The 15,401-nt window shown below is 40.4% G+C and overlaps 1 protein-coding gene across 1 annotated transcript in view; it reads left to right on the top strand.

The window, feature by feature from the left end:
* The window catches only part of ghrhrl (growth hormone releasing hormone receptor, like), a 59,708-nt gene extending 44,483 nt beyond the window's left edge, over nt 1-15,225 (top strand). Inside the window, exons 10-13 of the mRNA XM_062039564.1 lie at nt 78-169; nt 6,762-6,891; nt 12,961-13,002; nt 14,974-15,225. Of these exons, the coding sequence (XP_061895548.1) occupies nt 78-169; nt 6,762-6,891; nt 12,961-13,002; nt 14,974-15,075 (366 nt within the window). The 3' untranslated portion in view covers nt 15,076-15,225. The remainder of the gene's footprint in view (nt 1-77; nt 170-6,761; nt 6,892-12,960; nt 13,003-14,973) is intronic.
* Nucleotides 15,226-15,401: the final 176 nt, after the last annotated feature.

Here is a 15,401-nt window from a genome sequence, read left to right as displayed (position 1 = left end):
AAGTCAGTTACACACTCTGCTGCACATATTGTTGCTGGCAGCTGCCACACATCCTCCTCCTTTTTATTTATGCATAGGTCAATTTCATGCTGTTTGTCAACATCGTCAGGATTCTGATACAGAAGCTGAGCCCTCGTCTGATCCAGTTCAACAACTCCTCACAATACAGGTGATTGCTTCCCTGTTTTTGTTTTGTTTTTTTGAACGGTTAATGAATTTGATGGCTAATCGCTACTGTTGTGGCCTTCCCCTTGCGCTATACCGGCCCCCAGACACATTTGTTTCTCTAAATGTGGCCCCCTTGAGTCAAAATAATTGCTCAGGCCTGGGTTTGGGGGATGCGGGTAGGAGTGGAAAGGGCAGAGGGGCTTAATCACTTTCTGGATTAATTGTGGTTCCATTTAAATACTCCATGAAGGGCTGCCAAGTTCTGTACAACCGGAGCCGGTGGCAAAAATCTAATCTTTTCAAGTTTTATATAGTCAAGATGTCCCTGAGGCAGTTATTGTACTTAAAGGCCTACTGAAATGAAATGTTTTTATTTAAACGGGGATAGCAGATCCATTCTATGTGTCATACTTGACCATTTCGCGATATTGCCATTTTTTTGCCGAAAGGATTTAGTAGAGAACATCGACGATAAAGTTCGCAACTTTTTGTCGCTGATAAAAAAAGCCTTGCCTGTACCGGAAGTAGCGTGACGTCGCAGGTTGAAAGGCTCCTCACATTTCCCCATTGTTTACACCAGCAGCGAGAGCGATTCGGACCGAGAAAGCGACGATTACCCCATTAATTTGAGCCAGGATGAAAGATTCGTGGATGAGGAGCGTGAGAGTGAAGGACTAGAGTGCAGTGCAGGACGTATCTTTTTTTCGCTCTGACCGTAACTTAGGTACAAGGGCTCATTGGATTCCACACTCTCTCCTTTTTCTATTGTGGATCACGGATTTGTATTTTAAACCACCTCGGATACTATATCCTCTTGAAAATGAGAGTCGAGAACGCGAAATGGACATTCACAGTGACTTTTATCTCCACGACAATACATCGGTGAAGCACTTTAGCTACGGAGCTAACGTGATAGCATCGTGCTTAAATGCAGATAGAAACAAAAGAAATAAGCCCCTGACTGGAAGGATAGACAGCAGATCAACAATACTACTATCAGGAGACACCGAACCAAACACTGGACCTGTAACTACACGGTTAATGCTGTGCCGCCTGTCGAAACCTAGCAATGCTGTTGCTAACGACGCCATTGAAGCTAACTTAGCTACGGGACCCCGTCAGAGCTATGATAAAAACATTATCTCTCCACCTACGCCAGCCCTCATCTGCTCATCAACACCCGTGCTCACCTGCGTTCCAGCGATCGACGGCGCGACGAAGGACTTCACCCGATCATCGATGCGGTCGGCGGCTAGCGTCGGATAGCGCGTCTGCTATCCTCAAAGTCCTCCTGGTTGTGTTGCTGCAGCCAGCCGCTAATACACCGATCCCACCTACAGCTTTCTTCTTTGCAGTCTCCATTGTTCATTAAACAAATTGCAAAAGATTCACCAACACAGATGTCCAGAATACTGTGGAATTTTGCGATGAAAACCGAGCTTTTTGTATTGTATACAATGTGTCCGATTACTTCCGTTTCAACCATTGACGTCACGCGCATACGTCATCATACATAGACGTTTTCAACCAGAAGTTTCGCTGGAAATTTAAAATTGCACTTTATAAGTTAACCCGGCCGTATTGGCATGTGTTGCAATGTTAAGATTTCATCATTGATATATAAACTATCAGACTGTGTGGTCGGTAGAAGTGGGTTTCAGTAGGCCTTTAAATAAAATAAGGTGCCAGCAAGGTTGTAAAAGCCAACACAGGACGTTTCGCAAATGGGAGATCAGTCATTGTGGGCGGAGAGGAACCAAAGAGAGCAAAGCAGGGATCAGAGCTTAGATCTATATAGAGCACTGTAGTAAGTGTATCATAGATCTGACCTCAGAAGCTATTACGTGCTGGACACGACCAACACGTACACTATATTGCCAAAAGTATTTGGCCACCCATCCAAATGATGAAAATCAGGTGTCCTAATCACTTGGCCCGGTGTATAAAATCAAGCACTTAGGCATGGAGACTGTTTCTACAAACATTTGTGAAAGAATGGGCCGCTCTCAGTGATTTCCAGCGTGGAACTGTCATAGGATGCCACTACGCAACAAATCCAGTCGTGAAATTTCCTCGCTCCTAAATATTCCAAAGTCAACTTAAGTGTAAGAAAAGTGAAGAGTTTGGGAACAACAGCAACCCAGCCACCAAGTGGTAGGCCACGTAAAATGACAGAGAGCGGTCAGCGGATGCTGAAGTGCATAGTGCAAAGACTTTCTGCACAGTCAGTTGCTACAGAGCTCCAAACTTCATGTGACCTTCCAATTAGCCCACGTACAGTACGCAGAGAGCTTCATGGAATGGGTTTCCATGGCCGAGCAGCTGCATCTAAGCCATACATCACCAAAGCGTTGGATGGAGTGGTGTAAAGCATGTTGCCACTGGACTCTAGAGCAGTGGAGACGCCTTCTCTGGAGTGATGAATCACGCTTTTCCATCTGGCAATCTGATTGACCAGTTTGGGTTTGGAGGTTGCCAGGAGAACGCTACATTTCGGACTGCATTGTGCCGAGTGTGAAATTTGGTGGAGGAGGAATTATGTGTGGGGTTGTTTTTTCAGGAGTTGGGCTTGGCCCCTTAGTTCCAGTAAAAGGAACTTTGAATGCTTCAGGATACGAAAACATTTTGGACAATTCCATGGGATGGCACTTCAAGGTCATATGTGAGTAAAGGCAGGTGGCCAAATACTTTTGGCAATAAAGTGTATGAGTGTGGTTCGCAGGCGACTGCTTGCACCGGTTTTGTCGTTGACAGCAGGGAAAATGTTCTCCAGTTGAACGTTCCTACAATGCACTCTGACAAGATCCTTGCTTTGTAATAAATTGTGTCCTGCGGAAATGGAGGATGAACGCACTCGCTTTAGAATCTGATCCCATTGGTCGTCTGACATTGCTACTTCTACCTCCTCTTCCCATTTCTCTTTCAAATGAGTAAGCCGGTTGGCGTTAAGGGAGCTAATTATATTGCAGAATGGAGAAATGTGGCGTTTCTGAGCATGATCTGGGGAAGACAATGGGTGGATTGAAGACCCGGACGGGTGATTGGGGTAGTGGGGCTAAGTTGTTTGCAAAAATGCCTGACATGAAGGAAACAATAAAAAGTGAGGTTGAGGCAAATCAGCTCTGCTGGACAGCTCCGCAAAATTTGTAAAAAGGTTGTCCTCATATACAGGTCTTTAATATATAGCAACCAGACCCTTGTTTTTACAGGCATTGAAGGTGGCGTCTGACTGGCAAGGTGGGAATACCGTATTTTCCGGACCATAGGGCGCACCGGATTATGAGGCGCACCTGCCGATGAGCGGGTCTGTTCAGATCTATTTTCATACAAAAGGTGCACCGGATTATAAGGCGCATTAAAGGGGTCATATTATGATTTTTTTCTAAATGTATGTCTACATAACTTGTAATGGTGGTTCTTTGGTCAAAATGTTGCATAAATTATGTTTTGCAGATCATCTTCAAGCCGCTTTCTGACAGTCGCTTCAGGATGCGTCGTTTTGTGGGCGGTCTTATTTACGTGGCTCACACTTCGGCAGCGTCTTCTCCCCGTCATCTTTGTTGTAGCGGTGTAGCGTGTAAGGACGGGAGTGGAAGAAGTGTCAAAAGATGGAGCTAACTGTTTTAATGACATTCAGACTTTACTTCAATCAATAACGGAGCAGCGTCTCAAACAACGTCGGAAATGTGTCCCGTGAAAAAACGTCCGACTGGAACTCTCTAATAACTAAAGTTCCTTGGGTGAATAATGTCAACTCACTACACCGGTATGTTTTAGCGCTTTCATGGCGAGTTTACTGACAGATATAAGTAAGAACTTTACACTACTTTGTATTAGAAATGGCAACTTTAACTTTATCTGTTACAATGTGTCTTATATTACATGTCTACTATTTTAGGTAAAACAATTGTAAAAGTGATTATAAGGGAGTTATTCCATGCAAAGAGGACTCTGATAATGTTCAAAACCATATTTACAGTAGAAGGTCTTAAACTATTTTTTATGCTGTAAATATAAAAATACTCGATTTATAAAAAGGGATTGTTACTTTGCGAAAATTATTTATGGCGGTCTGGTCTGTGACTAATTAAACGCGACGACCGTATTAGTTTGTGTAAGCTAACTCTTCTAATTTTGAACGGCAGCTCACAAAAGAGTGACCGTATGTCAAAACATGAACTTCTCCTGTTGTTGCGGTGCTGTTATTAAACCACCGGCCTACAGTATAAACCGGACTGACTTGAAATGTATAATAAATAGTTCTGACATGGTAATGATTTTTTTTTTTACAGAATTTCATTTAATTCAAAAATATTTCTTGTATGTGCATGTGTAATTTTTTTGGTTTCCAGCTTAACTAATTCCAGTCCTAAAATGTGTTTTTTTGTTCTACTTTAATATCTACACCATTTGTATTTGAGTACCTATTTTTGCGTTTCCGAATAACACGCATTTGGTTTTGCTTAAATTCAAGGATAATGTGTTTTCATCAAAACATCTTTTTAGTTTGTTTATTTCTACTATAATAGTTTTCATTACTTCCTGTGTGTTTTCCTCTAAGAAGAATGCAGTAGTGACATCTGCAAACTGTATTAGCTTTAGCTAATTCGTGGCCATTACATATGTAATTTATATATAAATCAAATAATTTTGGTCCCCAGAATTAAAATACACGACAAAATACATCGAAGCACTCTGATGTGTGATCTTCTCAGTTCACATATTGCTTCCTGTTTGAATTGTTTTTCAGTTACGAAACATCCATTGTAACTTTAGAGTGTTTTGTCGAATTGCTACAAAATTTGGTACACACCCTTTAGAGGAATGAAAAGCATTTGTGTGTAAAGTTTGAGCAAGATTGGTTGAAAAATGTCTTTGCAGAGTAAGAATAACTGCTTGCTACTAATCGTCCATAAGTTATTGGCCATTTATCTAAAGGTGATACAATATTTAATGATATCTGGAGTCCTTATATGCTAGCATGTCTTCCAACGCATTTTCACCACAAACCATAAGAGGCGTCACAAATCAGTCTTGGGGAAAAAATTAGCAGGCCTCAAATTTTTTATTTTTAAGGTCAAGGCAAGTGTTGCCTTAAAGGAGGGTTCATAAATTTTAGAGCACCAAGGCAAGTTGGAAGGGCATCAAGGCAGACATTTTATTTCGAGGCAGGGACTCCAAAGCTTTTTGTCATTTTATGATACCTTCATTACTATTTTTACATTTTGATAGAGGGAGGTATTTTTTTATTATTATGATTTTTTTTTTTTAAGTTTTGTTTATTTATATGTACATGTCAATGATGTATCGGGACAGATCCATTAATAGTTTGAGCAGAAATATGTCATATGGGAATTAACTATACTCAATAACACATTAACAAAATGCTGCATCGCATGAATGTTTTTTTCATGTCACCTTTGTGACATGAAAAAAACAAGTAATGTATAAAAACTTTGTGTTTACTTTTTGATATTAAAATAAAACACAAAGCAGTTTGGCTAATGAAGATAAAGTCTAATAAACAAGCTTAGTTCTTCTCTTCAGTTTGGCCAACACAAATAAAGAGGAGTGACACCTCTCACATCGAATACACAATCTCCACAGCCTCCGTTCAGTTCGATGAGATGACAAAACATTTGTCACTTGTACAGTTTGCAGTTAAATAAAGGACGAGTGAACATCCCAGTACACAAACTAAAGACTTTATAAACAAGTTGTGACAACGTTCACGACACATCGCCTGCTGCAGAACAAATCGTTTTCTCTTTCTCTGTATACTTTGTGTGGGGACAAGTGTGTCTGTCTCCAATATTGTCCACACCTGTCTCCATCTAAACACAACAGTGCGTTCTTAAACGCACGGCGGGAAGCGAGGGAAAATGACGTTTGGCGCTTGGCTCTGTTTACTCCGAGGGTAAATCTCCATAGCAAAGTCTGTGTAGTTCCATGATTATCAAGCCAAACGACGCTAGTGTGCATGCGCCTGACTTCGTGTTGCCGAAAATGCATGAATAAATTAAGTTTTTTGGGTAATTAAAAATGTTAAATTTTTCGTGGATTTTATTGCGAATTATCATTATACCGTTTACTGTTACATCCCTCGTCTGTTAACAAGTAAAAAGTCAAGAGCGGTCACAGCATGTTCGTGCCACAGATGTTGCTAAATTTTTTCGAGCCCTGAATTAGGATGGGTGCATCTTAGAACTTGACTTTTGGGATATGTCAAATCTCCCTTTCTCTTATACTGTTCTGCTATTATTTCCTCTCCTATAAAAAGATGCAAATTGGAGTAAAGAATGTTGTCACTCTGGGCAATGTTTAATTTAGCCAGGCACCGGTCCGTCTCGCTCATTCACGTTTCCCTGGCGAGGCTTAGCGACATTCCTAATTGAAATGAGCTGGCTGATTACAAAAATAAACATGTAAAAATATCATGCGGCACTGCTGCAGTAGCAGAATGGACTAAACCCCCAAATATTTTGGCCTTGCTCCTTCTAATTATAAACAGTGTACATTATTAGTACATTTGTTCTTATGAGACACGTGTTTAATACCTCCCTCAACATCATGTTTGTTTGTGCTCCTTGTAGACGCCTGACCAAGTCCACCCTGCTGCTCATTCCTTTGTTTGGCACTCACTACATGTTCTTCAATTTCCTGCCCGACTACTTCAACGTGAACCTGCGCCTCTGCATTGAGCTCTGCATAGGATCCTTCCAGGTACAATCATATTCCCCGATAAAAATAACAAAAACAACTTGGATTTATGAGGAAAAAATCCTGCTCTTGGCATACATTAAGTTATATTTTTAAAGATTGTTATTGTTATGTTTAATAAGCTTAAGTCGATATAGGAGGTTGTCGTCTTGACTACAACAACAATAAATCTTTGTGTATAGGCATGGGTTAGTACATTTGAGCCGATTCGGTATCAATTCATAGTACCTGGAAATCGCATTCAGCGGTACCAATGTTTGATAAAATCCAATTTTTTTTGTAACATTTAAAATGAGCTTATTATAATAACTCTGCTGTCCAGTTGTTATAACTTGCTTTCCTAGTACATTTTTGAGTCTCATTTGCAAGTATTATACAATAGATTTTGCATGCAGTTACATTTCCAAGACATTAGATGGCAGTAGTCTATAGACTACGGTGAGTTGAAGTAGTCTTTGCCATTAGGCTGAATGTCTCTCTAGTGTTGTTGTGCCATACAATGGTGTTTATACTGCAGGTATATTGTACTTATTACACACCAGCTGTTTGATTGTAACATGCATCTAAGTTGTAGTTTTCATTAGCGAATTTCGAGGTATTAAAATCACCATGTAAAATCACAAATGCCAATCAGTTGCAAAAGCAACAGTAAATTAGCACCGAGCTACCGCATTTTAGAAAAGTTGAGCCTTACTTACGTCCTAGTGTTTTCTGTCAGGCATACTTGCTTGGTTGGTATTGAAAAGTGCAACATTACCTGAGTGCTGCTTGAGTATTTATTTTCTCGTCAAGTGTTTAGTCATCACGAGCAAGAAAAGTATCACAATACGGCACAGTTTTGATTTTACGTGAATCGATACCTACGGAATTTGGTCGGTCCCTACTCAAGTACCAAATTCGGTACCAATCACTATTAGAGATGTCCGATAATATGGGCCGATAAATGCTTAAAAATGTAATATCGGAAATTATCGGTATCGTTTTTTTAATTATCGGTATCGGGTTGTTGTTTTTTTTTATTTAAATAAATCAACATAAAAAACACAAGATACACTTACAATTAGTGCACCAACCCAAAAAACCTCCCTCCCCCATTCACACTCATTCACACAAAAGGGTTGTTTCTTTCTGTTATTAATATTCTGGTTACTACATTATATATCAATATATATCAATACAGTCTGCAGGGATACAGTCCGTAAGCACACATGATTGTGCGTGCTGCTGGTCCACTAATAGTACTAATCTTTAACAGTTAATTTTACTCATTTTCATTAATTACTAGTTTCTATGTAACTGTTTTTATATTGTTTTACTTTCTTTTTTATTCAAGAAAATGTTTTTAATTAATTTATCTTATTGTATTAATTTTTAAAAAAAAGGACCTTATCTTCACCATACCTGGTTGTCCAAATTAGGCATAATAATGTGTTAATTCCACAACTGTATGTATCGGTATCGGTTGATATCGGTATCGGTATTTAAAGAGTTGGACAATATCGGAATATCAGATATCGGCAAAAAGCCATTATCGGACATCCCTAATCACTATTCTTTCGTTGGCTAACAACCTAAAATAAATAAATAAATCTAGCTTAATACTGTCATGCTTTTATTTTGAAACTTAATTTGCACTGAGTAGGAAGTCCCTGTGTGCACATTTTAATGCTGTGTGGCCTAGTGGTTAGAGTGTCTTCCCTGAGATCGGTAGGTTGTGAGTTCAAACCCCGGCCGAGTCATACCAAAGACTATAAAAATGGGACCCATTACCTCCCTGCTTGGCACTCACCATCAAGCGTTGGAATTGGGGGTTACATCACCAAAATGATTCCCGGGCGTGGCCACCGCTGCTGCTCACCTCACAGGGGGTGGAACAAGGGGATGGGTCATATGCAGAGAATAATTTCGCCACGCCTAGTGTGTGTGTGTGACAATCATTGGTACTTTAACTTTAACTAGACAACAGTTGTGTTTTTATAGCTTCACGCTACTTAGCGACAATACTACAACACATGTTGACACAAACAGACCTCTTTGGGTGCCTACTGTAATTTCATATCAACAGAAGCGGCTCACCATGTATGTCGACGTCAACTTGAGCACATTTCACCATACAGTACTTTCAGTAAATACAAATGTTAGTAAACCTCAAAGCTGAATATTTAAGAAAGTCGAAATCAGGTTTTGCCTTTTTTCAGAACTATCGAATGTGCTTATAATAGTGTTTTATTGAAGTAGATCACATATAATTAGTCAAATACTAGTTCTAGTTCAGCAGCAGTTTGATCAGAATCTCAATATATGTCTATATGTTTCAGGGCACTGGAGAATTGTCTTAATGAAAATATGATGTTGGATTAATATCCTGTATTTTTTTTTTTTTAAATCTCACATTCAGAGGTGTCAGCTTGTGTTAAATAATGTTTGATTCAAAGTTCTCTTAAATGATTGCTCTATAATAAGTGTGTGTGTTATAGACCACAATATAACCGTCTCCAACGAATGAATTATTTCCTGTGTCCTAATTATGCAAGGAAGTCTATGATTGAATATAATCATATATCATCAGCCCAGACAGGTCTTCCTTACTTGGAAATTATCAAATAATTGCATGAGTTTGAATCCGATGGAGTTGATTGTAATGATGTGTCACAAAAAAAAAAAAGTCAAACCTTCACTTCACCTTACTATTAAACTGTTACTTGATTTTACACAATGAAACTTAAACGAAAATATTACAAAATATTACAAAAGGAAGAATATGTCTGAACTGCCAAGTATAGTAATGCTAAGAGATTTGGACACGTGTGTGTAAGCAAACTCTTCTACTCCCTAACTGCTGCATGCAAGCAAAAGGGTGAAAATGTATTGAAACGTGCACCCCAACTGTGTTGCCTGCGCTATTATTTTTCCGACACAAACACCACACGATGGCGTTGTTATTAAACCCCTTAAAGGCCTACTGAAATGAAATTTTCTTATTTAAACGGGGATAGCAGATCCATTCTATGTGTCATACAGCCGTCCATCACCCCTAAGGGATTCGCGTCGAGGGCGTTGGATTGGGGGTGGGATATGTGTGTGTGTCGTATATTTTTGTGGATGCATGTGTGTGTGTAAGCCTGCCGCGTGTCTCTGTTCCGCGGACTTGATGTCGTGCAGCCGATAAGTCCAAAGTCAACAACAACAGGTGTGTGTCCATGAGACAAGAAGGGAGTTTGTTGTGTCTTTGCCGCACTGTCCTTCGGGAGAGTCTCGAAGCCAGGGAAACAATCCAAGTTGGAATTTTTTGTATACGAGTGAAAATAAAATTTGCTTTTCACTCTAAATTGTCTATGACTGGTCCTCAAAATCCTGCGGGGCAGACAGTCCGATGTTATCCAAAATCACAAGAGTGTCCACAGTTACAAAAAAGCTGCTGCAACTTTAGAGTGTATTGCCGGATCACCATAACATTTGGTATGCACTTTTAGGGAGCTGGCAAGCACATGTGTGTTAAAGTTGAGCAAGATTGGTGGAAAAACATGGCCGTCATCAAACAAAAGTGGGAATTAGCAACCAATTGTTAATAAGTCATCGACCATTTGTGTAATGATTATACAATTTTGATGTTATTATATCTGGAATTTGACCACAACACACAGAGGATGCCAGAAATGTCATTTATTGTTGTAGGTAGGTAGGTAGGTAGGTAGGTCTTAATTGTCATTTCACAAGTACAACGAAACTTTGTTTTCAGCACAAACCCGTTTAAGATTAGACAAACAAACAGTGTACAGGGTTACAGAACAGGAACGCTGATGGGTCGCCACAAGGCTCCCCGTAAAAGATGGGAAAAAGGTCAACGCTGGGGGAGGACAAGTAAAAAAATACAATCTAGACTGGGCTCCTAAGGGGGCCCAGTCTAGAGTGGGGAAAAACCTCCATAGCAAAGCACATATACATATTACAACAGACCTCTCGAGACTTACAACAGAGGGGAGGGAGTGAGGGGCTACGGTGGCAGGCTGCAGCTCTTCAGGCGCTGCCCAGCTGTCCATCACCACTAAGGAATTTGTGTCAAGGGCATTTGATGGGGGGTGGGGTGGGGTATGTGTGTGTGGGGTATATTTTTTGTGGATGCATGTGTGTGTGTAAGCCTGCCGCGTGTTTTAATACACCCCGCTTTTCGTATTATTCAGTTTAACTAAAATGTTGCATCGGTTTTCATAAACCTTAAAAACCAAATCTCTTTTGTCTTCCCAATTAACATTCAATGGAAATGAGCGCCCAAAAAAATCCCACAGGATGGCGAGTCTGGGCTTTTTGTTGTTGTTGAGTAAATCTGCAACAAAAAAAAAGCCACCCAGGGACCAATGAAAGTTGCAAGTGCCAGCATATAAGCGGGGTAAAAATAATCAGGCTGTTTTGTCCTGATTTTCCCCCTTCAGACCGAAGACAGCAAACGCCTGATTATTTTATGCCTTATATTAACTTATTAAGATAGTTTTTTTTGTCTAAGGTGTGTTAGTGAATTCGTCCCAATAACCGTCTCGTGTTCAATATTTACCAGCAAAACTCCTCATGTCAGTGGGGAACGCTAACACCTCTGATGTTGTTTCTGATTGAATTGTGACGTGGTAAAGAAAGTAGCCAGTGAAACATTTGTGAAAAATGAAGACTAGAAGAGATGCTGCTGTTGCATAAACTATGTGAGGAAAATTAAAGGCCTACTGAAATATTTTTTTTTTCATTTAAACGGGGATAGCAGATCCATTCTATGTGTCATACTTGATCATTTCGCGATATTGCCATATTTTTGCTGAAAGGATTTAGTAGAGAACATCGACGATAAAGTTCGCAACTTTTGGTCGCTGATAAAAAAAAGCCTTGCCTGTACCGGAAGTAGCGTGACGTCGCAGGTTGAAAGGCTCCTCACATTTCCCCATTGTTTACACCAGCAACGAGAGCGATTCGGACCGAGAAAGCGACGATTACCCCATTAATTTGAGCGAGGATGAAAGATTCGTGGATGAGGAACGTGAGAGTGAAGGACTAGAGTGCAGTGCAGGACGCATCTTTTTTCGCTCTGACCGTAATTTAGGTACAAGCTGGCTCATTGGATTCCACACTTTCTCCTTTTTCTATTGTGGATCACAGATTTGTATTTTAAACCACCTCGGATACTATATCCTCTTGAAAATGAGAGTCGAGAACGCGAAATGGACATTCACAGTGACTTTTATCTCCACGACAATGCATCGGTGAAGCACTTTAGCTACGGAGCTAACGTGATAGCAGCGGGTTTAACTGCAGATAGAAACAAAATAAATAAGCCCCTGACTGGAAGGATAGACAGAAGATCAACAATACTATTAAACCATGGACATGTAACTACACAGTTAATGCTGTACCGCCTGGCGAAGCTTAACAATGCTGTTGCTAACGACGCCATTGAAGCTAACTTAGCTACGGGACCTCACAGAGCTATGCTAAAAACATTAGCTATCCACCTACGCCAGCCCTCATCTGCTCATCAACACCCGTGCTCACCTGCGTTCCAGTGATCGACGGCGCGACGAAGGACTTCACCCGATCATCGATGCGGTCGGCAGCTAGCGTTGGATAGCGCGTCTGCTATCCAACTCAAAGTCCTCCTGGTTGTGTTGCTGCAGCCAGCCGCTAATACACCGATCCCACCTACAGCTTTCTTCTTTGCAGTCTCCATTGTTCATTAAACAAATTGCAAAAGATTCACCAACACAGATGTCCAGAATACTGTGGAATTATGAGATAAAAACAGAGCTTTTTGTATTGGGATACAATGTGTCCGAATACTTCCGCTTCAACCATTGACGTCACGCGCAAAGGTCATCATATCTAGACGTTTTCAACCGGAAGTTTCCCGGGAAATTTAAAATTGCACTTTATAAGTTAACCCGGCCGTATTGGCATGTGTTGCAATGTTAAGATTTCATCATTGATATATAAACTATCAGACTGCGTGGTCGGTAGTAGTGGCTTTCAGTAGGCCTTTAATGTATAAAAAATGTATTTGATTAACATGACTCACTTTCAAATGTTGTCTTTCAGGGTCTGCTTGTGGCAATCCTCTACTGCTTTCTTAACCAAGAGGTGAGTCAGTGCCCGCCACATGGATACACCACATTCCTTGACAATGGTGGGGGTGGGGGTGGGGGGGACTATTGCAGGTCAACAAGTTAAACATAATTTGCAGTTCCTCTTGCCCTCATTACATAAGCTATAAAAGAAAACCCCAGGGTGCACTTATGTAACGACATGATTAACGTGAGGTCAACCCCGTTCGCCCCTTCCTTGACAGACAACACCAGCGACAAAACACCAGAAGTAGTAATAAAGAGTCACATGATGGAGGCCAACACATTCTTCTACGTCCACATTCCCACGTAGAAGTATTAATAATTAATACTGGTCTAATGCCTAATACAAGTGACAAAGCAAGAACATGTAATCATGTGAACTTGAACAAAAACTTTTCATTTGAATGACCTAAAAGGCAATTGAAAATAACAAAAAAAATGCTTCTAGAATTGTTCAAAAAGAGGGATTTTGGACATCACGCCAGATCTCTGCTGTTAAAATCTCGCAAGACTTCAGTGCAGTGTGCATTTGACGCCACCACAGAACTGGTGACTGAACTTACTGTGACAAGTTGAACTGAAGCTATCGTGGAATCGGCTCGGAGGGCCGATATTTGTCCTTTTTTTTTAACTGAACGGCTGCTGATCTTAACCACAGCTGTCTCTTGGACTCCCATATGCATGGCTAAAGATTGTACTCGAGTGAAAGATTCCGTCAAAATGGATGCACGCTCAGGGACGCCCAATTACATTTCGATATTCCTTGTTACGCACATGCAGGATTTGTAGGAGTTTCAGGAGGCTGCGTGTCTTGCCAGAACACCGGCTCAAATTTCACCACGTAAATGTTATAGCAAATCCTGCATCTTCTGTGACATTACTGAAAACTGCTATTCAGCAGTAATGAAGTTGTCTGCAACTCCAACTACCATATAGAGAAGGATGGATAACTCTGAATGTGTACTTTAAGGTAATAATGTTTAAAGCTTAAAAAAGCTTAAAAATCACTTAGGCATCTTCAGAATGGATCTGACTATCATTTAAAAAGGTTTCCCTTTAGAGGACCTGTTTTTTTGTCCCCGTACCGTCAGAGGTCCCCTAAAAGTGACTGTGTAAACAGAGCAATGTCCGCATTAAGTAAGCGTTGCCAGAACACACACACACACACACACACACACACACACACACACACACACACACACACACACACACATACACACACACACACACACACACACAGTAAAGTAAGGGTGATGCAGTCAGATGTTGATACTATCAATACATATTATGGTATCAGAATATAAATGATACACATTTGATGTGTTTGACTGTTTCTGTGAATTATGTGGCTAAAAAGCGTTCAAAAAAATGTTCAAAAAAAAGAGTATGAATGATGCTTAAGTGATTAAATCATTATTTAATTTTTTTGTTCTTGTTATCATAAAATGTGTTTTGGATGTTTGTTGTTGTTTACAAACTTGGGGAATACGTTTTTGGAGACAGGACGTCATGAAGGGCAAAACTCAAATAATTTAATTCCAGTTACTTTTTGTTATATAATCTATTGGGGAAAGTATCGGATCGGGACTCGAAATCAGATCTGATGACCAAAAATGTTGAATGTGACGTCCCTAGACTAACTACTGTGTGGTTAAACCGCTGACGTCTCTAATTGGCGCCGTGTCAAATAACATTGGCATTTTCAGCTGTGGCTGTAGGCAACCTCCTCTCATGTATATATTTTTTCTAATTAATTCTCCTCTCCCTGTACTGTTGTTTACATTGAACTCAGTCATGCTGTTTGCTCCTTATCGCAATTACAACATCGGTTCTGTTGATGCTGTGTTGTACAATGTACTTGTTATTAAATAACCGTGTGGTCAAAAAGAGCTATGCATTCCTTTTCCACCTTATCATGCAGTCCAAAAATCATTAATAAAGTGAATATATTGTACATAATATAATGTAACTGTGTGTACTGTAGGTGCAGAAAGAGGTGCACATGCAGTGGCTGAGGTGGCAGGAGAGGAGCTATGGCGTGGTGTCCCCCGCAGCCAAGTGCAGCATGATGGACACGCCCTTCTAGACGCCCCATGTGACATAACACACACACACACACACACACACACACTCACACACACACACACACACACACACACACACACACACACACACACACACACACACACACACACACACACACACACACACACACACACACACACACACACACACAATGACAGGTCAGCTTCTAGACTTTTTTGATGGCTTCTTTGGTCAAACTAACAAAAAAAAGAGACTGATGCCATCAATTAGTCAATAAAATGTTTCCGTTTTTACTAGGGCTGTGCGTATCGATCCTGTGGTATCGATATATCGATACTCACACGCTACTCATTTGGCATCACTTTT

This window comes from Entelurus aequoreus, linkage group LG27, assembly GCF_033978785.1.
Source record: "Entelurus aequoreus isolate RoL-2023_Sb linkage group LG27, RoL_Eaeq_v1.1, whole genome shotgun sequence".
In the NCBI taxonomy this organism is placed as follows: domain Eukaryota; kingdom Metazoa; phylum Chordata; class Actinopteri; order Syngnathiformes; family Syngnathidae; genus Entelurus; species Entelurus aequoreus.
This window is presented reverse-complemented; position numbering and strand designations above follow the sequence as displayed.